Consider the following 24887-nt stretch of genomic DNA (forward strand, 5'->3'; position numbering starts at 1 on the left):
GTTTGATGACAGGAGATATTTCGTTTTGCCCTCGTTCACTGCCAGACCCATTTTCTGTGCTTCCTTGTCCAGCCTGGAGAAAGCAGAACTAACGGCGCGGGTGTTGAGGCCGATGATATCAATATCGTCGGCATACGACAGCAGCTGTACACTCTTATAGAAGATGGTACCTTCTCTGTTTAGTTCTGCAGCTCGAACTATTTTCTCCAGAAGCAGGTTGAAGAAGTCGCACGATAGGGAGTCGCCTTGTCTGAAACCTCGTTTGGTATCGAACGGCTCGGAGAGGTCCTTGCCGATCCTGACGGAGCTCTTCGTGTTACTCAACGTCAGTTTACACAGCCGTATTAGTTTGCCGGGATACCAAATTCAGACATCCCGGCATAAAGGCAGCTCCTTTTCGTGCTGTCGAAAGCAGCTTTGAAATCGACGAAAAGGTGGTGTGTGTCGATTCTCCTTTCACGGGTCTTTTCCAAGATTTGGCGCATGGTGAATATCTGGTCGGTTGTTGATTTGCCAGGTCTAAAGCCACACTGATAAGGTCCAATCAGTTTGTTGACGGTGGGCTTTAATCCTTCACACAATACGCTCGATAGAACCTTATATGCGATGTTGAGGAGGCTCATCCCACGGTAGTTGGCGCAGATTGTGGGGTCTCCTTTTTTATGGATTGGGCATAGCACACTTAAATTCCAATCGTTGGGCATGCTTTCGTCCGACCATATTTTACAAAGAAGCTGCTGCATGCTCCCTATTAGTTCTTCGCCGCCGTGTTTGAATAGCTCGGCCGGAAAGTCCGTCGGCCCCTGCCGCTTTGTTGTTCTTGAGGCGGGCAACTGCTATTCGAACTTCTTCATGGTCGGGTAATGGAACGTCTGCTCCATCGTCATCGATTGGGGAATCGGGTGCTCCTTCTTCTGGTGTTGTGCGTTCACTGCCATTCAGCAGGCAGGAGAAGTGTTCCCTCCATAATTTAACTATGCTCTTGGCATCAGTGACTAGATCACCTTTGGGGGTTCTACAAGAGTATGCTCCGGTCTTGAAACCTTCCGTAAGCCGCCGCATTTTTTCGTAGAATTTTCGAGCATTACCCCTGTCGGCCAGCTTATCAAGCTCTTCATACTCACGCATTTCGGCCTCTTTCTTCTTCTGTCTGCAAATGCGTCTCGCTTCCCTTTTCAACTCTCGGTATCTATCCCATACCGCACGTGTGGTGGTCGATCGTAACATTGCGAGGTAGGCAGTCTGTTTTTTCTCCGCTGCGACACGGCACTCCTCGTCGTACCAGCTGTTCTTTTGCACTTTCCGAAAACCAATGGTTTCGGTTGCAGCTGTACGTAAGGAATTTGAAATGCCGTCCCACAGTTCCCTTATACCGAGTTGTTGACGAGTGCTCTCAGAGAGCAGGAGTGCAAGCCGAGTAGAAAATCGTTCGGCTGTCTGTTGTGATTGCAGCTTCTCGACGTCGAACCTTCCTTGTGTTTGTTGGCGTGCGTTTTTTGCTGCGCAGAGGCGGGTGCGAATCTTGGCTGCAACAAGATAGTGGTCCGAGTCGATGTTAGGACCTCGGAGCGCACGCAAATCTAAAACACTGGAGACGTGTCTTCCGTCTATCACATGACATGATCGATCTGGTTGGTAGTTTTTCGATCCGGAGACAGCCAGGTAGCTTGATGAATCTTCTTATGCTGGAATCTAGTACTACATATAACCATATTTCGGGCCCCGGTGAAGTCAATCAGCCTCAACCCATTTGGGGATGTTTCGTCGTGGAGGCTGAATTTACCGACCGTAGTGCCAAATATACCTTCTCTGCCCACCCTGGCGTTAAAGTCGCCAAGCACGATTTTGACATCGGGGCAGCTCTCATAAGCGCGCTCCAAGCGCTCATGGAAGGCATCTTTGGTCACATCGTCCTTCTCTTCCGTCGGGGCGTGGGCGCAAATCAGCGATATGTTGAAGAACCTCGCTTTGATGCGGATTGTGGCTAGACGTTCATTCACCGGAGTGAATGATAGTACTCGGCGACGGAGTCTCTCTCCTACCACGAATCCCACTCCAAACTTGCGCTCCTTTATATGGCCACTGTAGTAAATGTCACAAGGACCTACTCGTCTCTGTCCTTGTCCCGTCCATCGCATTTCTTGGACGGCGGTGATGTCACCCTTTATTTTTGCGAGGACATCAACCAGCTGGGCAGCGGCACCTTCCCAATTAAGGGTCCGCATATTCCAGGTGCATGCCCTCAAATCGTAGTCCTTATTTCGTTTGCCATGGTCGTCATCAAAAGGGGGGTCTCTCATCCGAGGCTGTCGCTTACTTTTCATTGGTATTGTTTTTTACGTGGCGGGTCCCAAACCCAGCGCACAACCATATGTAGGGGATGTTTCGCCTTCTCACATTAGCTCGCCTTCGAACGGATGTTCTTAGGCTACCCAGAGGATACTTGGTCAAAGACCGGAAGTAGTGAGCTGCTTGAGTCCTGTGTAAAAGAATCGTTTCTGACCACTCCCAAGTGAATGGCGATCAGAGAACTTTCCTCACTTGCCTGAACTTCTACACATGACTCCATCCTCCAATAATACATTAGGATGATATAAAAAATAATAGTGAAAGATATAGTAATAATAATGAAGCAACAAATTCAGGTATGTAATTTCCAAAAACCACAAACGACAGGAAACCCTATATAAAATTTCGGTCAATACCAACCGAATTACAAAAATTATAATCAATTTCATAATAATTACGAGTAATATAGGCAAAATCAAGGTGAACCAACGGAGATAGACAGTATTAACAAGTAAGGAAGGGCTAAGTTCGGGTGTCACCGAACATTTTAAACTCTCGCATCATAAAGTGATAATCGAAATTTCATTATACGTCATTTACATATTTTTCAAATACCGTGTGTAAAGTTTTTTTCCGCTATCATCATTGGTTCCTAATGTATATATATTTTACAGAGAAGGCATCAGATGGAATTCAAAATATCATTATATTGGGAGAAGGCGTGGTTGTAAACCGATTTCACCCATATTTCGTACATGTCATCAGGATGTTAAGAAAATATTATATACCGAATTTCATTGAAATCGGTATAGTAATTCCTGAGATATGGTTCTTGGTCCATAAGTGGGCGACGCCACACCCATTTTCAATTTTTAAACAAAGCTTGGGTGCAGCTTCCTTCTGCCATTTCTTCCATAAAATTTAGTGTTTCTGACGTTTTTTGTTAGTCGGTTAACGCACTTTTAGTGATTTTCAACATAACCTTTGTATGGGAGATGGGCGTGGCTATTATCCGATTTCTTCCATTTTTGAACTGTATATGGAAATGCCTGAAGGAAACGACTCTATAGAGTTTGGTTGACATAGGTATAGTAGTTTCCGAGATATGTACAAAAAACTGAGTAGGGGCGGGGCCCATTTTTCCAAAAAAATTCCGTCCAAATATGCCCCTCCCTAATGCCATCCTTTGTTCCAAATTTCATTTTAATATCTTTATTTATGGCTTAGTTATGACACTTTATAGGTTTTCGGTTTTCGCCATTTTGTGGGCGTGGAAGGGGGCCGATTTTGCCCATCTTCGAACTTAACCTTCTTATGGAGCCAAGAAATACGTGTACCAAGTTTCATCATGATATCTCAATTTTTACTCAAGCTACAGGCTGCACGGACGGACAGACAGACATCCGGATTTCAACTGTACTCGTCACCCTGATCACTTTGGTATATATAACCCTATATCTGACTCTTTTAGTTTTAGGACTTACAAACAACCGTTATGTGAACAAAACTATAATACTCTCCTTAGCAACTTTGTTGCGAGAGTATAAAAACAGATCAAAGAGCCTTCAATTGGCAGGACCCTCTATATCGCATGACAAAGATTGCTTATGCTGGAATAGTCAAAGCCAGGAAGGTTACTCAAGAACTGATGTTGATGTTGATGTTGTTGAGAAGAGGTTAATAACAGCATTTTTTTTGTGAACCAGCTTCGGAATCCTTACAGGAGCTAGTCTAAGTCTGATTAGTAATGAAAGTACTGATTTTTCAAAGATTCAATTAAAAAACCCATTAACCTTTAGTATACTAACAAATGAGGATAAAATTAATTATGAAGTGCATACAGTAGCACCAGAAGAATTTATCTTACCTAGTAATGCGAGAATAAGGTGGAAAGTTACACCGCTAAGGAGACGAAAGTATAATTTTATAATAGGGATGGTTATATTTACTTTTCTTAATACATAGTATATAGACATAGAAAAGGGTAGAATAACGTTAAATCGAAAGGAAAGTAATCCACTATAGAAATTTGAAGGAGGATGGAGTCATGTGTAGAAGTTCACGCAACTGAGGAAAGTTCTCTGATCACCGTTCACTTGGGAGGGACCAGATACGATTATTTTACATTTGGCTCAAGCCACTCACGACTTCCGGTCCTAGACCAAGTGTCGTAGACAAAAAACATCCGTTTGAAGGCGAGCTAAAGTGAGAAGGCGAAGCATACGTTCCACAGGGTTGTGCGCTGGGTTTGGGACCCGCCACGTAAAACACGCTGCCAATGAAAAAGTTTAAACAGTCTCGGTACAAAGACCCACTTTTGATGACGACCCTGGCAAACGAATTAAGGATAACGATTTAAGGGCATACACCTGGAATGTCCGGTCTCTTAACTGGGAAAGTGCCGCTGCCCAGCACGTTGATGTCCTCGTCAGAGTGAAGGCTGATGAGGCGAGTAGGTCCTTGTGGGATTTACTACAGTGGCCATATAAAGGAGAGCAAGTTTGATGTGGGATTCGTGGTGGGAGAGAGACTCCTTTGACGAGTACCATCAATCATCCCGGTGAATGAACGTCCAGCCACAATCAGCATCAAAGCGAAGTTATTCAACATAAAGAAGTTATTCAAGGGAGAAGAGAAGGACGATGTGGCCAAAGATGCTTTCTATAAGCGCTTGGAGCACACCTCGGAGCGCACCCGCCACGATGTCAAAATCTTATTTGACGACTTTAGCGCCAAGGTGGGCAAGGAGGGTATCTTTGAAGCATCCCCAAAGAGTTGAGGCTAATCGAATTCGCGGGGGCCCGAAATATGGTTATCTGTAGTACTATATTCCAGCATAGAAGAACTCACCAAGCTGCATGGCCGTCTCTGGATCAAAACATCACCAACCAGATCGATCATGTTGTGATAGATGCAAAACACGTCTCCAGTGTTTAAGACGTGAGTTATTTTAGTACAAAATTTGAGTTTCTGTTCAATTAGCTTATGTATAAAATGAATATTAAGCAATATATCGCAAAACGACCACTGTAATTGATATTTATATCCTGAACAGGGTATATTAAGTTTGTCACGAAGTTTGTAACAACCAGAAGGAAGTGTAGGAGACCCTATAAAGTGTATATATAAATGATTACTATGTTGAGCTGAGTCGATTTAGCCATGTCAATCTGTCTGTCTGTCCGCCAGACCGTCCGTATGTATATCTACGAACTAGTCCCTCAGTTTTTAAGATATCGTTTTGAAATTTTGCAACTGAACGATCGAAATCAAGTTCTTGTATGAAAAACTTTCACATTTGACAATGTATCTGCACAAAAGTTGGCACAGGTTATTTTCTAAGGCAACAATGTAATCTCCGAAGAAATTGTTCAGATCGGTTAACTATAGCATATAGCTGCCATACAAACTGAATGATCGGCATCAAATGCTTGCATGGGAAACTTCCTCATTTGACGATATATCTTCACGAAATTTGGTATGAGTTATTGTTCATAGAAATAACGTAATATAGGAAGAAATTGTTCAGACCGGCTCACTATAGTTTATAGCTGCTATACAAACCGAACGATCGGAATCAAGGGCTTATATGGAAAACTTTCGCATTTGACGTGTATAGAGTATAGCTGCCATACAAACCAAAACCATACAAACCAAACGATCGGAATCAAGGGCTTGTATGGAAAATTTTTGCATTTGATGTGGTATCTTCAAATTTGACATGGACTACTGCTTAAGGTAACAATATAATCTCCGAAAAAATTGTTCAGATCGGATTACTATAGGTTATAGCTTCCAAACAAACTAAACGCATAGTCACTAAAAGAAATACACCTCGTGAAGGGTATATTAGCTACGTTGCAGGCGAAGTTAACGTTTTTTCTTGTTTTTATTTACATTTGCTTTGTCGCAACTTTGTCGAAATGTATATCATATTCTATTGCTTTTTGTTCTTTGTCACAACAATATTATAAATCAACATACATATGTTCTAACATTGTTGCTAATAGATAAGATTTTATTGTTTACAAACAAATTTGACCAACAGTACAAGAACTTTTGAAAGATGTTCAACGTATAAATGAGTTCAGAGGCGATGGAACGATCTCATTATCGTCATTCATCAGGGAGGTAGACATACTCTTCCCCCTTGTACAGGATGTAATTGTTAACAAAACCCAAGGACCAGCTTTAGAAATAATGTGGACTATAGGTGAGAATACGTTATGGGAGCATAGGGTTTCCTGTCGTTTGTGGTTTTTGGAAATTACATACCTGAATTTGTTGCTTCATTATTATTACTATATCTTTCACTATTATTTTTTATATCATCCTAATGTATTATTGGAGGATGGAGTCATGTGTAGAAGTTCAGGCAAGTGAGGAAAGTTCTCTGATCGCCATTCACTTGGGAGTGGCCAGAAACGATTCTTTTACACAGGACTCAAGCAGCTCACTACTTCCGGTCTTTGACCAAGTATCCTCTGGGTAGCCTAAGAACATCCGTTCGAAGGCGAGCTAATGTGAGAAGGCGAAACATCCCCTACATAGGGTTGTGCGCTGGGTTTGGGACCCGCCACGTAAAAAACAATACCAAAGAAAAGTAAGCGACAGCCTCGGATGAGAGACCCCCCTTTTGATGACGACCATGGCAAACGAAATAAGGACTACGATTTGAGAGCATGCACCTGGAATGTCCGGACCCTTAATTGGGAAGGTGCCGCTGCCCAGCTGATTGATGTCCTCGCAAAAATAAAGGCTGACATCACCGCCGTCCAAGAAATGCGATGGACGGGACAAGGACAGAGACGAGTAGGTCCTTGTGACATTTACTACAGTGGCCATATAAAGGAGCGCAAGTTTGGAGTGGGATTCGTGGTAGGAGAGAGACTCCGTCGCCGAGTACTATCATTCACTCCGGTGAATGAACGTCTAGCCACAATCCGCATCAAAGCGAGGTTCTTCAACATATCGCTGATTTGCGCCCACGCTCCGACGGAAGAGAAGGACGATGTGACCAAAGATGCCTTCCATGAGCGCTTGGAGCGCGCTTATGAGAGCTGCCCCGATGTCAAAATCGTGCTTGGCGACTTTAACGCCAGGGTGGACAAAGAAGGTAAATTTGGCACTACGGTCGGTAAATTCAGCCTCCACGACGAAACATCCCCTAATGGCTGATTGACTTCGCTGGAGGCCGAAATATGGTTATCTGTAGTACTAGATTCCTGCATAAGAAGATTCATCAAGCTACCTGGCTGTCTCCGGATCGAAAAACTACCAACCAGATCGATCATGTTGTGATAGACGGAAGACACGTCTCCAGTGTTTTAGATGTGCGTGCGCTCCGAGGTCCTAACATCGACTCGGACCACTATCTTGTTGCAGCCAAGATTCGAAACCCGCCTCTGCGCAGCAAAAATCGTACGCCAACAAACATAAGGAAGATTCGACGTCGAGAAGCTGCAATAACAACAGACAGCCGAACGATTTTCTACTCGGCTTGCACTCCTGCTCTCTGAGAGCACTCTTCAACAACTCGGTATAAGAGAACTGTGGGACGGCATTTCAAACCCCTTACGTACAGCTGCAACCGAAACCATTGGTTTTCGGAAAGTGCAAAATAACAACTGGTACGACGAGGAGTGTTGTGTCGCAGCGGAGAGAAAACAGACTGCCTACCTCGCAACGTTACGATCGACCACTACATGTGCGGTATGGGATAGATACCGATAGTTGAAGAGAGAAGCGAGACGCATTTGTAGACAGAAGAAGAAAGAGGCTGAAATGCGTGAGTACGAAGAGCTTGATAAGCTGGCCGACAGGGGTAATGCTCGAAAATTCTACGAAAAAATGCGGCGGCTTACGGAAGGTTTCAAGACCGGAGCATACTCTTGTAGAACCCCCAAAGTTGATGTAGTGACCGATGCCCAGAGCATACTTAAATTATGGAGGGAACACTTCTCCAGCCTGCTGTGTGGCAGTGAACGCACAACGCCAGGAGAAGGCGAACCCGATTCCCCAATCGATGACGATAGAGCAGACGTTCCATTGCCCGACCATGAAGAAGTTCGAGTAGCAATTACCCTCCTGAAGAACAACAAAGCGGCAGGGGCCGACGGATTGCCGGCCGACCCATTCAAACAAGGCGTCGAAGAACTAATAAGGAGCATGCATGAGTTTTATTGTAAAATATGGTCGGGCGAAAGCATGCCCAACGATTGGAATTTAAGTGTGCTACGCCCAATCCATAAAAGAGGAGACCCCACAATATGCGCCAACTACCGTGGCCTCCTCATTATCGCATATAAGGTTCTATCGAGCGTATTGTGTGAAAGATTAAAGCCCACCGTCAACAAACTGATTGGACCTTATCAGTGTGGCTTTAGACCTGGCAAATCAACAACCGACCAGATATTCACCATGCGCCAAATCTTGGAAAAGACCCGTGAACGGAGAATCGACACACACCACCTCTTCGTCGATTTCAAAGCTGCTTTCGACAGCACGAAAAGGAGCTGCCTTTATGCCGCAATGTCTGTATTTGGTATCCCTGCAAAACTAATACGGCTGTGTAAACTGACGTTGAGTAACACCAAAAGCTCCGTCAGGATCGGGAAAGACCACTCCGAGCCGTTCGATACCAAACGAGGTTTCAGACAAGGTGGCTCCCTATCGTGCGACTTCTTCAACCTGCGTCTGGAGAAAAAATTTCGCGCTACAGAACTAAATAGAGAAGGTACCATCTTCTATAAGAGTGTACAACTGCTGGCGTATGCCGACGATATCGATATCATCGGCCTCAACACCCGCGCCGTTAGTTCTGCTTTCTCCAGGCTGGACAAGGAAGCACAGAAAATGGGTCTGGCAGTGAACGAGGGCAAAACGAAATATCTCCTGTCATCAAACAAACAGTCGTCGCACTCGCGACTTGGCTCTCACGTCACTGTTGACAGTCATAACTCTGAAGTTGTAGATAATTTCGTCTATCTTGGAACCAGCGTAAACACCACCAACAATATCAGCCTGGAAATCCAACGCAGGATTGCTCTTGCCAACAGGTGCTACTTCGGACTGAGTAGGAAATTGAAAAGTAAAGTCCTCTCTCGACGAACAAAAGCTAAACTCTATAAGTCGCTCATAATTCCCGTCCTGCTATATGGTGCAGAGGCTTGGGCGATGACGGCAACCGATAAGTCGACGTTACGAGTTTTCGAGAGAAAAATTCTGCGAAAGATTTATGGTCCTTTGCGCATTGGCCACGGCGAATATCGCATTCGATGGAACGATGAGCTGTTCGAGATATACGACGACATTGACATAGTTCAGCGAATTAAAAGACAGCGGCTACGCTGGCTAGGTGATGTTGTCCGGATGGATGAAAACACTCCAGCTCTGAAAGTATTCGACGGAAAATTATGCAAAAAATTCAAATAATAATAATAATTTGTATGGTCAAAATACAGTTCGAGCAAGGGTTCGTACTAATCGATCATATTCCCGTCCAGAACCAATGAACACCAATTACATTGTGGAAGTAAATTTACTAACAATTAACAATGAAATAATGAAATGTCTAATCGATACAGGTTCATCGACTTCACTTATGAATAGTAATAAATAGAAGTCATGTAACCGAATAATATTAAAACATCGAATAAATCTTAAGTCATTACGAAACGAAATAATAATGGAAAAGGGAATAATCACAAATCGACCTCAAGAAAGAATTTAATCATGATGCGGGGATGGTTTGGAATTTAGCTAAATTTTATAATAAAAAATGTGCTGCAATTATAGGCCAGAACTTATTAAAACCATTAGGAGCTATAATAAATATGGAAAACAATACTGTTATGATAAAAAACAGATTAATTAATTATTTATCCATATTATGAGAATGGTAGCCATAAATTTGAATGTTATGACCTTAATCGGGAGGAAATCGAAAAATTACTACAAAATCTAAATAAAGAAGATTACAAAGCTATTTCTAGCCTAATGGAGGGATTCTGTAACCAGCCTCTAGTCTCTATTTGAGACATTTTGAGGTAAAGTCTCAATTTGTGACTAGTTACTATTCACTAAACAGTCTCTAGCGTTAGTCTCAAAATATTGCCTCAAATTTGAGACCTGATAGTTAACAGATGACAAAACTAAAAAGAACTGTGGTCTGCCATTTTGAATGTACTGCATAGAGATCATCATAGATATTAATCGATTGGCATTTTTTATATTTTGTTAGCTACTCAAACACGGAAAGGTTAAAGATAAATCACTTTTACATAAATTTCGTAAATATTATGAAACAGAGTCAACATATATATTCATTTTTATTGATAATTATGATTTTGACTATGTTATAGAAAATTTAATATTTGTTATCGACATATTTATTTTCATTCAAGTATAGAAACATCCCTGAATAATGAAATGTAATAGATTTTGTGACTGTCACTTACAGAATAGCAAAATCGTCTCAAGTCTCAAAAATTGTCTCTAATTTAAAATCTGAAATTTAGAGACTTGAGACTGTATCACAGTTCAGAATCGCACTGTAAGATTTATAGGTACCCACAGATTCATGAGAAGAAAATCGTTAAACAAATTCAAGATATGTTAAAATTAGGTACCTATCATTACAGAAAGTCATTCACCATATAATAGCCCTTTATGGATAGTTCCAAAAAAAAATTGATAGTTCGGGTAAAAAGAAATGGAGAGTAGGGATCGATTATCGTAGGTTAAATCAAAATACGATTGACGACAAGTTTCCGATTACTAATATAGAAAATATTTTAGAAGATTGGGAAGGTCAATACTTTTCTACAATTGATTTATCTAAAGGATTCCATCAAATCCTCGTGAAAAAGGAAGACCGGCCTAAAACAGCATTTTCTACACCATTCGGTCATTACGAATTCGTACGAATGCCTTTTGGTTTAAAGAATGCACCGGCAACTTTACAAAGAATTATGAATTTTGTCCTAAAGGATCTCATCAATAAAATATATGTCGTTTATATGGACGATATTCTCGTCTTTAGCACATCTTTGCAGGAACATATTGATAAAATAAAATTACATTCAATGTTTTGAAAAAACACAATTTAAAAATCCAATTAGATAAATGCAATTTTTGTTGTAAACAAGAAAATTTTTTTGCGATATATGTATGCTTTCTCCCCAAGGTGTTAAGGCCTGCTTTAGAGGCTTAAAAAATTCGATTTCTTTGAGGAGTTTTTTGAAAAATAAAGAAATAATTGGTTAAAGCGAAATTTCTAGGACATACAAACTATGCACATACATATTCGCAGGGCAATTCTCGATCTGATTGGTTCCATCACAATCAATTCAAACGCACTCTTGATCGATGTCTGAGTTTTCGAGCATCGTTGGACTCGATTGTCTTTTTCTGTACAATCATTTCCAATCATCATACCGGAACCAAAAAATCAGTTTAAATCAGTAAGCAAAGCAATCAAAGCAATTGATCGAACTCGTTCGCTTTGAGCACGAAACTCGATCGAATATTTTTTTAGCAAACCGCTGTGTTGAGTAGTGGCCGTTTTGAGCGAAGCTGATCAGACCGAATCGATCATGCTCAATGCAGGCCTCTGGTACGTACTCTGCATGTGGTGCAAACATGAATTAGGATAAAATAATTATAAATAAAAGAGCTCTGACCAGAGGTGAGTACTATTTTATACTTGAAACTTAGCCGTCCTATTATTCAACATATACTATTTACAATTATGATGACATGGCGTTCTAGAGTGAATTACAATGAAGTGGTTAGGCATAGAATGGAGCGAGTTCGAGCACATCGGTCACAACAGCAGTGAACCTGGAACGAGCAGCAGGATCCTCTTATGATCCAGAAATGCCAAAAAATCTGTAACAATTGGGGAAATGTCAATTATTTGTCAACATTGTAAAGCTTTAAAATCAGTGGCGGATTAAGTATTTTGCCGCCCTAGGCCCTGTCTGATTAGCCGCCCTTTTTAGAGGATGAAAATTTATTTCTTTGAGTCCATTCATATTATTAAGATACAATATTTATTTCATAAAAGTATAATTGTTAAACAATACAAATAAATATTAATTTATGTTGTCAGTCAGTACAGTCAGTTTTCTTAAATATATAATATAACTTAATTTTTAAATATCTTCTTTCTGGCTTTCGTCTGAGCAAAATAATCAATTATGTCGTTGTAATCAATTTCTTGAACTAGTTGGGCTTCAATTGACAGTAGTGCTAAAGCATTGAGTCTCTCTTTGCCCATACATGTTCTCCTGAACAGTTCGTAGCCGGAATACTCAAAAAAATACGTAGAGCAATGTCTACATTTGGATAAACATCTTGAAGATTTTGAGAATGCAAAAAATTGTATATTCCTTGCGCGGAACGAATATCTTTTGTGTTCATTAGAGAATCTTTGAGTTGACAGTGCAAATGAATACATTCATTCGCGAAAGTATCTTCCAAATCATCAGAATACTTAGTAACTGATTCATCTGCGCGAATTTTTAATTCATTGGTATCTATTTCATATAAATTGTCAAAAAAATTAAATTTTTCGTAAAGATTATGATAAGCACTTTTACGTCCTGTCAATTGTACACTTAAAGTATCTAAAATTAGATAGTAAACGTTGGTTCGAAAATTTTCTTCTCCAGATAAAGCTGTTCTTTCATTTTCCCGTGACTCGTCAGCCTGAAGTTTTCGGGTTTTTTTACGACGGGTGTCATAGTGGTAATAATTCTGAACTCCAGATAGTGCTTTGGCTTTTTTTCATAATCAGAAAATTGTTTTTCTCTCATATCTTGGAGAAATAATGCCAAAGAACTATATATTCTTATCACAGATGATAAATCAGCTTGAGAATCCTGAAGCTTCTTACTCGCAGCATTAAAGAGATCCAAAATTGCATTCCAAACAATTACTAGAATTGCTGTTTCTAGATGTTGTAATTTTTGCTGCAGTCCCTTATACTATGTTCGGACCGACATTGAAAACATGTTTTCGTGGGAAAAACTGGTTTTCGCACGAAAACTTGTGTTTTCGTCCATGTAAAATCTGTCAAACGAAAACACAGTTTTCGCTGAAAACTTCTTGAAAACTTACATTCCAACCCTTATTATAATCGGTGCCTGCTCTAGTTTAATCGATTTTTTTGGAAGACATATTTTGCCGGCCCTAAATTGTCACTTGATATTTGTTTACATTCCATATAAAATACAGCTGACAAGTAAATCATTTCGAAAATGGAAAAACAAAAGTACAAAAAAAGAAGTTGTTGGAGTGATAGGGCAGAAGCCCTATTAATTGAATTGTGGCGGAACAAAGTAAGTGCTTTTCGCGGACCCAAGAAGAACAGCCATATAGTGGAGGAAATGGCAATGGAGATGCAGCAACAAGGTGTGCATTTCACGGCGAGTGAAATAAAGTCGAAAATGCACAACCTTTCACAGAGATATATGTAGGTATGTAATTAAATAAAATTAAGAAAAGTTAGAGCTTTTACATATATATCATGTTTTACAGGAAAGAGAAGACAGCAGTCGGGTCAACTGGCGGTTCTCCTCGCAGTGGCCACTTTACGAGAAAATGAGAGCCGTACTGTTGCCGTACGTCAGCTACAATGCCGAGAACTTAGTGGAGGAAAGTTTTCCAAAGTAAGAAACATTTGTTTTAATTCAATATATTATTTATATTTACATGTATATTTAAATTTTTAAAAAGGTTCTACCAACTCCGAACCACTCCAAATTTCGGTGGAAACGGCTGCGGTTGCTGCATCGCCATTGCCATCACCGATTTGCCTACCATCGCCCTCAGCTATGCCGATGTCGCCAAGCGATACTTCTTCGGTACCAGTACCGTCTCCCGAGCCGAGTGATGCTATCAATAAAAAAAGGAATAATTTTCAAACCATAATTTTAAAAAAATTTGACCAAATAGAAAAGCAGCTCGAAAAAGCAAATCAGCAATCCCTTGAAATCAGCAACGAAATTAAGGACTTGTCAAAAAAAATGGTTGAAAATGATAACAAAAAAACAGAAATGATGGAACAATTTATAAAAGATAGTAAAGAAACAAATGAAAGATTGCTTCAATTTCTAAATAAATAAAAAAATGAATATAAGTATTTTCTGTTATGTATTATTTTTTATATGGAAAATAAAATTGAATTTTGTTTGGTGTGTACAACTTTATCTTTGATTTAATGTATATGCAATTGTGTAAAATGTAGATATTGTGATACAATATGCACATGTACTTACCAAAATATGTACAAAGTGCTGTCCGAATCATTTCTCCATTAATTGGGTCGTCAGATGCATATGAAATATCACACGGATTCTGGCGTCTAGTCTCCAACTCTTCCAAAGCGCGTAACCATTTAGCGTTTAGCGTGTCGTTGTTATCATTTAAAAAATTGTGAAAGGACGCAACATGCTTTTATTATGGAGTTGGCATTCCGTACAGAGTTGTCAATTCCTTTTCCGATGCGTCGAAAGCGGGCCTTGAGGTGTCCAAAAGCATTTTCGACAACTCTACGTGTTTTCGAAAGAGCGTAGTTGAATACCTTCTCACCATTATTTTGATTTACGCTAAATGGATACGGTTTCATTAGTTGTTTGCTAAATCGAAAAGCCGAATCCCCAATAATGAATACTGGCACATTTACGCCTGAAATTTCTCTAGACATTTCGCTTAGTAAAGAACAACTATCCATTTCTTTTTAAGTGATGACGTCTCATAAATTTGAGAGTCATTACATCGCCCGGGACTTCCTACTTTTATGTAAGTAAAACGGTATCTGAAAATATATTGTAAACATTACTTATGTACTTATACATATGTACATATATTGAGTTTTTAGACTTTACTTAGCATCAACTAATGCCATTAAAACGGTGGAATACCATCCTTTATAATTATAATAATCAACAGCTTCGTCAGATGATGGATGAATCTCAATGTGGCATCCGTCTGTAAACAATTATTAGAACATTAGCGCAAATTTAAGATTTTATAACCAATATTACCAATTGCTCCTAAGCATTGTGGAAATCCAATTACCTCGAAACCAGTCACCAATTCGGTTATATTTTCTCTGTTTAAAGGCAACATTTTAAAACAGGATGGCTGCAGTAATCTCCAGATTTCGGTGCAAAATTCCAGTAAAATTTCGCAAACCGTAGATTTTCCTACACCGAACATGTTGGCGATACTACGATACTCTGCAGATGACCTAAAGCAAATAATGTTATAGCCACTCTTTTCTCGATAGGAATAGCTTTTCGGTAATTTGTAGCCATTTTTTGTAACGGGCGGAGGATGTCACATAATTTATCAAAGGAACTTCGGTTCATGCGAAAGTTCTCTTTAAAAAAAAACACAACCGTTTCGTTGGCAATCGTGTTCCCAAAACTGATTCTTACGTTGCTGGAATTAATAATATATAATTGAAAACTTTTGCATCAATAGGAACATATACACACTTTTGTCCAACATCAATTAATCGGCATCCCAAGGTCCTTTATTAAATCTAATACGATTAGATATTGTTTCTTTAACTCGGCTATCTCTTTTGTCAAGGCATGGTGCTGAGTAGTAAGACATTCCAATAGTTCTCTTGAAGAATTGTCGATGAGCAGGATATTTATTTGGCTTCTCAAAGCCAATGCTTTCGCAATTAACATCTTTTTCTCAGAAATCTAAAAAACACGATCTTTAGTAATAATTATAAGCAAATATTAAAGATTTCAAAACTTACCATTCTCGTTGCTCAAATGTAAACAAACAAATAAATTTGTGAACTGTCAGTGAAAACTCAGCGAAAACACAAATTGTCAGTCCGAACGACTTACGTTCCACAACATACAAATGTGTTTTCAAAATGTTTTCAATGTCGGTCCGAACATAGTATTAGCTTCAGCTCGCGTAGTAGGTTTTTCAACTTTGTTTTCACCAATAAAGTTTAGTGCAACAATTATTCCAGGCCACTCTTTTTCTAATGTGTAGCATGCATCATGTCGAGCCGACCAACGAGTTTGAGAAAGGCTTTTAAGTCTTAAACTTGTATGCTGTCTTAAAATTTCCCAACGATGTGTCGAAACGGTAAAAAAAATTATATAATTCTTGCAAAGTAGAAAAAAAGTCAACTGCTTCGGTAACAGATTCAGCTGCACAAGTTCCCACCAAATTTAAAGAGTGACCAGCACAAGGAACATATTCAGCTAATGGATTAGTTTTTTTGATTCGTGCTTGCACTCCTGAATATAAACCTGACATGTTGCTTGCATTATCGTAACATGAGCAATATCAGGCGTGGAATCCACAATTACACCAAAATACTTAGCGGATTGCACTTCTTTAGAAATATGTCGCAATACTTTATTTTGAATTAATAATATAATTTCTTCGTAGATTGTCTTAGATAAATACGAAGTATTTCCACGGCCAGGGTGCGCATATAATTTTAAATGTTCTGATAAAAACGGATCAAATTTAGCAAGAAGCTCGACTGAACCTAAAAAAATTCCATTATGGGGATCTCCAATTCGTTCTGAATGTCCTCTAAATGACAGCCCTCTTATTGCGAGAGATTTAATTATCACAATTAATCGAAGCAAAACTTTTTTCCAGTATAAAATTTCTTCAGCGAGCTGCTCCATTAAACGTTGATCAACACGGCCTTGAATGACAGCTCGAGCTTTGAAGTGACTAATGTTAGTTTTGTGAAAGTCAGAATTTTCATGAACTTCAATGCGCGCTTTTGAGTTTTTCCAATCTCTAAACCCTTGACCAGTAAAAGCGTTTACTTCACCACTCTTACCAAATAGTAAACATAGAGCACAAAATACTGATCCTTTACGTTCTGAATAAATTAACCACTCACGATGTTGAATTTCTCCGTTCTTTAAATTACGTTGGAATAAGCTTTTAGAACAAAATATCGTTTTATCATTATGAAAATTTCGTGAATTTTTAAAATCCGTTACATTATTTTGTGGTAAACCGTTTATAGTTATAAAATCTCGTGTTTCATCATTTATATTCCATAGAAAAGGATCACCACTCAATTGAAACATATCATTTGTTGATTGACTTTCTTCCGCATTTTCTAATGAAAGAAATGTTGACGACGTTTTGTTTGTATTTGTATCTTGCAATAAAGGAGGATTCAATTGTATTTGTTTGGTATCTTGTGCTGAAGTGTCATCTAATCCCGGCTAAAAACCAAAAAATCTTTTAGCCACGGACATTAATTTATTCCAATTTGAAATTAAAATCTTCCCTGATTAGACAAAAAAATTGAAAAAAATTCAATTCTCAATATTTCAAATACTTACTTTCTCTAAAAGTTCATTTATTTCAATTTATGAAAAATTATTTTTAATCTTTTTTTAGAGTTATATTTAAAAAAAGAAAACACTTGCAAGTGTATCAAAATACTTACGTCCGATGAACCTGATGCTTGCTGATCTTCACTTACAAGTTTTTCTGATCTTGTCATAAAATTAGATATTTTTGGAATTTGATTCAGTAAAGTTTCTTGTTTTGATGATTTTTCTAATTTCCTTTTACGATATTCCGCACCGCTCAATCTTTTTCGATAATCACTCATTGCTAATAAAAAAATTCAGAGAACCACGACAACTTAGTTAAAAAAATGGGTAACTCAAAGTAATAATTGAATTTTTCAATGGTAAGGAAGACAAAAATAATATTATGAGACTTTTACACTTGAACGGCTTTCATAAAACTGAAATAATTTGTGCGTTGTATTTTGCGTAAAACAAAGCAAAGTCAAAACTCTGTCAATACATACTGCGCGCAGCGCTTTTGTTTTATGTGCGACTCGCGAAATACGAATTTATTTGCGAAAAACGGTACTTTTTTGAACGGTATTTATTTTTTTTTACTTAATCTATCTAGTTCAGCGTTGTCCACGGCCTATGCGCACAATTACGCACGGACAGTGCCAGACACCTCACACCAACATGTCGCTACAAATGTCTGTGAAAGCACGATTGTGCTACTGTATTCAACTTCGTAGGCAAGCAAAGCAGAATTTTGCGATCAGTTGACGCTAGAATAACCAACACAAGCATAACGTGCACACAGTCACGTTGGACAACACTGGTCTAGTCATAAGTACTGTTCAATAAGTTCCGTTATTTCGCAGCGCGTGGTTTTTGTATCAGTTTGTTGAAATATTGCATTCTTTAGAGGTGGTCATTCAAATGGCACATTTTTTGAAAGTGAATATTTGTTTGCAAAAAAAATATCAGACGTGACTTTTTATTACGAATTAAGGCTGTCTACATACAATAAAGTGAGTTAATTCAAGTGAAAATTAAAATTAAATCTAATGAGATCTATTTGACCAAAAACAAAAAAAAAACTCCAACCACCGCGAAAGACAACAATAACTGAAGATAGAGCCATATTCCGGAAAATCAAGGCCGACGCGTTTAATTCTATATTCAAATAATACAGGAAATCAATGACGAATATGGATTAAATATAACGCGGAAGACTGTTGGAAAACGTGAAAAGAATGAAATGGAACCATTTGCTTTTAATTGCATGCCCCTTCGCTGGACTTTAATTCAGGATAACGACCCTAAGCATACGGCGAAGGTCACAAAGGATTGGCTTATGAAAGAAAATATAAATGTTTTGGATGGGCCAGCGCAAAGCCCTGACCTTAATCCCATAGAAAACCTATAAAACGATGTTAAACTTAAAATTGCCGCTAAAAATTTGTCAAATTTTGAACCTTTATGGGAAGGTATTAAGGAAGCTAGGTACTCCCAAAGAAGATGTGTGAGAAGCTTGTAGAAAGTATGGTACGCAGATGTAAGGCCGTAATGCAAAATCAGGGATATAGTACCAAGTATTAGAAACGTAAATATATTATGGAACCAAATCGTTGATTAAATTTCATTAATTTCACATAATTTTTGCAGGTTTCCTAAATTGTGCTATTTGAATGACCAAGGCATTTTAGAGCGAGTTCAAGTTTTTCAATAAATATTAATTATTCGTGAATTGCTGATTGTTATTTTTTACTTAAATGGATAAATTAATAAACAATGATATTTTTTAAAGAACTTTGTCAATTGTATAAGCTCTTATTGCTTCTTATGACTATGTGTGTTATTTGCGTGACCACGGCTGTATATATCGACGTAAATATGTATATACTTGAATTTTAATAACATTTTACAATAATTACGAATTATTGCTTTAAGCTATAAAAGTTCGTTAATATTCGTCAATATAATTCACAATATTGCGAAAATGAAACATCAATGTTATTAAATTTTTATTTTCTTCAATTTGTTTCTATTTTTCAAAAAATTGGCTATAAAATGAATATATTCATTTACTTGATTCTATGGAAATCATTTTTAAGAATAAAAATATTTTTATATACAAACAAAAAGATGAATTTTAAATGAATACTTACATATATCAATTCATATATGAAACACCGGAATCATTGAAAATATAATAAGAAAACATTGTGCAATTTTAGAAGCGGCTCACTTGTAAGATTAACTTTACTAAAGATACCACAAGTCAACAGAGCTTTGAATATTCGTCAGAAAAAGCTTATCAATATTCAATTATTTCTGTTATAAAACATTTTTTATCACTATTGCACTCACGAATAAGAAAGTTAATCAGAAAATGAATTACATTCTATTTCATAGAAATTTATTTGTAAATTTATATAAAAAAAAAACCGGGCCTCACGGGCCTAGGCGGTAATCCATCACAGTTTAAAATACAGCAATAAGTTTGCAGGAATATGTTTTGGTGATGGGAAAGTAAAATTGCCACAATTGGTCCCACCACCTGATCCTTACACTCACTAGTTTCTAGGATGTAAAATTACTCTAACCACTTTTTGGCCAACATCCAAAAATACTACAATCACTGCCTTCCTGGTCAATTGAAAAAATAATTTGTGCGGTTTCAAAGAGTTCAATTAGACAACATGACTCTCAAACATATCAGTCCCATCCTCCTCCATCATCCCTCTCCAATCATAATAGTAGGATCATGAGGCAGTTTTTGTCCCCTCGCTCAGTCTGTTCCGTGTGTCAGACCGAAATGTGGAACATTATATCTGTCAGATGTAGGAGTCTGCCCTCGCAACTCCCAACAATGGCCTCGTCGAACAATACCAACTAGCGACAACCAACTCTGCGGGTTTTGCAGTCGAAACAACCCTCACTCCCAAGATTACAACTTCTTCACCGCGACACGTCGAGATAATACTGCAACGGACTCCTTTTGCTGATTTTGGACGCTGATTGACGTGCGCATTGTTGCGATTTTAATGATTTTTTTGGGATTCTTCTTTGAGTGATATTTGTTCTCGTGGAGGGGCGGGACGCTGATAAGATCCCCAATGCGTAGAGTGGCTCCTGTTGAGTCGCCATTATTACCGCGCTGATGTAACGAAAATACCGCAAGACTTTTTTGACAACCAATAATATCTATTTGAGATGGCGTGCTGTGGTCGGCATCTGCTAGCTTTAGGTGTAAAACCTTTTGCCAATGCTTGCTATTTTCCATATGTGCTGGCTTGGAAGAACGTTAGTAAGTTGCGGTAGCACTATATTTTCTGTTTTAATTCGCTTATCCGCTTAGGGTGGAAACATAGGTAATGGGGAAGATTTAATTTGAGTTTTGGAGTACTCCTTCCCCGTTACCGTTTCATTATTTAAAAAATGTTATTGTTTTGCTTGCAATTTGAGCCTATATTGTGCCCTAGACGTCATTAAAAACTGTTTTGATGCTGTGTAGTTGTAGTACTTTGAATTTCGCTGTGTGGCATCATGTGCCTTTGAGCAGCATGATGTCTCTTGGCAATTTTCAAAATTTTTTAGTCGTGATTTGTTTTTGCATATAAACCCGTGGTTCTTTTCTGAAAAGCAGTTTTGGGGCGAGAAGTTAAATTTAATGTTGTGAATCATTGAGTGGTGTATGTTATGACAATATTAGCAATTGAATTTGCTATTCCAATTTTTATTTGTGTAGGCATGTGACAAACAATTTCAATAAAGTAGTTTTGATCTTATAATATTGTTTTTTGTTTTATTTAATTTTTGCCTTACTATGACGCCTGCTTGACTTTTAGTTTTATTTATATTGATGTACACGAAAGGACGGTCATTCTTCATTACCGCTATAAAATGTTTCTTTGTCACATGCGAGCACCATGTGGTGTATACCTGAACTTGCCTCTAGACTTTAAATATATGTACATACTATTTATGGTATCCCTATTCTCAGATGTGGAGTAGATGCAATTGATTTTATTATATTTAATTGATCGTATATTACAGCTTTTGCAGATTCATAATGGAATAAGCAGTTTTCGTATATTGCGATGATTTAAAATTATTAATTTTGATTTTGGTCGCCATTAGTTATTTTTGCTATATAGCGTGTGTGTTAACGTATAGTTTAAACCGAATACTCTTTTAAATTAATAAGAGTTTTAATTTCGGGAAAAAAAGGGTACTTTTGTTAGAGCAAAATAATAATATTTATTTATATTTTACTTTAAAAAATTTTTCGATTTTATTTATTAAGTAAATATTACTGATTTTTTAAACCATGCGCTTTTAATTTATTAATATATATAAGGTATACATTAATTATTAACTATTCAATACATTAAAATTGTATTAAAAACGAAAACGTTATTTTCGGTACAAGAATAACCCCGTGGATTATTTCCAAATTTGAAAATAATTCAAACTAATTTTCTTCGATTTCTTATTAAACACAAAAGAACATAACATAAACTCGCACATATTAATTTTTTTAATTTTATTAATTTTACATTCAACTTGTAAGAAATTATTAATTATTAAAGTGGTTAGTTGTTAATACTTGTGCTAATGAAAGAGGGTAAACCATTCTTAATTTTTAGCAATAATATTTAAAGTTTTTTCATTGCAAACATTTTTAAATTCAATTTAAATATCCAAAAGGCAAGAGGATCATTTCTCCATTAATATTTCCTGTAATATTTTTGATTACAAAACGTGGGCCTTTGCATAATTGAGGTTAATTTAAATTACTCCGAATAATAATAGTTGCACAATTCTCAACCGATGATTATATGATGTTATTCCGGAGTGTGTCTAGATAATTTTTGTTTTAGTTTTCACCAACAACAGTAACGAAGAATTTAAAATACATCCATTTTCATGAGGACAACTGTTAATTGCTAATTAATTTCATCAACTTCTTCATTTTTTGCGAAACAATGTAGCCCCATTATTGAGCCAGTTATGATTCAAACAATTAATTTTTACCTCCAGGAATATACTCTCACTTAATCAAGTTTTTTACGTGATGCATTGCGTATTTAGTTCTAGTTCTATTATATCATATATATCGGGTGATTTTTTAAGAGCTTGATAACTTTTTTTAAAAAAAAAACGCATAAAATTTGCAAAATCTCATCGGGTTCTTTATTTGAAACGTTAGATTGTTCATGACATTTACTTTTTGAAGATAATTTCATTTAAATGTTGACCGCGGCTGCGTCTTAGGTGGTCCATTCGAAAGTCCAATTTTGGGCAACTTTTTCGAGCATTTCGGCCGGAATATTGAATTTCTTCGGAAATGTTGTCTTCCAAAGCTGGAATAGTTGCTGGCTTATTTCTGTAGACTTTAGACTTGACGTAGCCCCACAAAAAATAGTCTAAAGGCGTTAAATCGCATGATCTTGGTGGCTTAACTTACGGGTCCATTTCTTGAGATGAATTGTTCTCCGAAGTTTTCCTCAAAATGGCCATAGAATCGCGAGCTGTGTGGCATGTAGCGCCATCTTGTTGAAACCACATGTCAACCAAGATGCTAACAAACTTTTTGTTGCCAAAAACTGAACTTGGTTGACATGTGGTTTCAACAAGATGGCGCTACATGCCACACAGCTCGCGATTCTATGGCCATTTTGAGGGAAAACTTCGGAGAACAATTCATCTCAAGAAATGAACCCGTAAGTTGGCCACCAAGATCATGCGATTTAACGCCTTTAGACTATTTTTTGTGGGGCTACGTCAAGTCTAAAGTCTACAGAAATAAGCCAGCAACTATTCCAGCTTTGGAAGACAACATTTCCGAAGAAATTCGGGCTATTCCGGCCGAAATGCTCGAAAAAGTTGCCCAAAATTGACTTTCCGAATGGACCACCTAAGACGCAGCCGCGGTCAACATTTAAATGAAATTATCTTCAAAAGTAAATGTCATGAACCAATCTAACGTTTCAAATAAAGAACCGATGAGATTTTGCAAATTTTATGCGTTTTTTTTTTTAAAAAAGTTATCAAGCTCTTAAAAAATCACCCGATAGAAATTGTATTATATCTGTGACTTGATCAGTTTGCAATTGTTCCCGCATATCTATGGTTGCCTTAGGAAAAGTGAAGAATAGCAAATCCAGAGAGCGGTAAGACAGCATCATCATCGTTCCCGTTGAAATCTTGCATTGTTCTGCACTCATCTGAAATTATAATTTTAAATTATACCGTTCGGTTTGTTATGATGCTTGTGCTTCATTCGCCTATAATCTAGCAAAGTAGCCGCAAATCCTTGTTGATGCAATTGTCAATGCGATTTTCGTATGTGATATTAAAAATGTCTTATCGGTTACACATGGTGCGTCCTAAAATACCGCCATGTTCAGTAGAAACAATCAGTATAATCCATGTATACGCAAATTGCTGTACATATGCAGTGATATGTGTTGTTATTATTATTATTATTTTTTATGCACAAATTGTTTGTGTGTGTTTATGTGAGCATGTAATATGCTGTTATGTTTTTTATGAAATCTTGCTTGAAAAAAATGTTGCGAAAGAGTTAAACATCTAATACTCGATGAAATCGTGAATAAATTACAATATATTTTTTTAGACTTATATTGAAGGCCATAAACTTAGTTTTATTGCTAAATTTTAGTTTCCGTCAGCTAAAATTATATTAAAAACATCTTCAAATAAGGTACGTGTAATATGTGATATTAACTCGACCGAAGAGGCTAAATTTAATATATTGAGTTGATTTAGAAAACGTCAACCACAGGTTTTTTTTTTGCTGGTGAGTGGGTGGAGAATCCTTTCCGCATCATCGGTGCTATCGTCACAGCCACGGTATGTGCCACTTGCAGGTCATTAAAAACACCCCTCTAAGAAACCGTCGCTCACCCTGGCACCGCATTTGCATTACTTCAGGGTGGCGTTCCATTTTCTCATTGAGAGGTTTACATCTGCGCACCTGCGTCCAGGTTCCGCTTTTTGCTGCGTAGCAATATTGCTGTGAATTTCTGTATAATCCCCCAGTTTGCTTCACACAGCATGACGCTGTTTAAATTGTTCGCGTTTATTGGGCCGACCAGGTCTTCTACGGTAGTGCGTTCTCGTTGATAGCGCACACATTCAAAGAATCGCCAGCATCGTCTTCTGTCGCATCGTTGTATAGGCATGACGGCTCTTAGACTTTTCCCATTCTGTGGAGTTACTTTTTGACCGTGACCGGATAACAGCTGG

At 37.8% G+C, this 24887-nt stretch overlaps 1 protein-coding gene across 1 annotated transcript; it reads right to left on the reverse strand.

Moving 5' to 3' along the window:
• Positions 1-17121: 17121 nt before the first annotated feature.
• Positions 17122-17926, reverse strand: LOC120779876. The gene is made up of 3 exons (XM_040112229.1): positions 17759-17926; positions 17198-17531; positions 17122-17129 (listed from the first exon to the last, which is right to left on the reverse strand). The coding sequence occupies exons 1-3, from the start codon at positions 17924-17926 to the stop codon at positions 17122-17124; spliced, it is 510 nt and encodes a 169-aa protein (XP_039968163.1).
• Positions 17927-24887: the final 6961 nt, after the last annotated feature.

Source organism: Bactrocera tryoni, unplaced genomic scaffold (genome assembly GCF_016617805.1).
Source record: "Bactrocera tryoni isolate S06 unplaced genomic scaffold, CSIRO_BtryS06_freeze2 scaffold_11, whole genome shotgun sequence".
Lineage (NCBI taxonomy): Eukaryota > Metazoa > Arthropoda > Insecta > Diptera > Tephritidae > Bactrocera > Bactrocera tryoni.

Excerpts from the sequence above, each read along its gene's own strand:
- LOC120779876 (XM_040112229.1), bottom strand. The coding sequence starts at position 17,926 with ATGAGTGATTATCGAAAAAGATTGAGCGGTGCGGAATATCGTAAAAGG. Across the intron at positions 17,532-17,758 it reads AAGCATCAGGTTCATCGGAC|CCGGGATTAGATGACACTTC; the intron begins GTAAGTATTTTG and ends TTTGGTTTTTAG.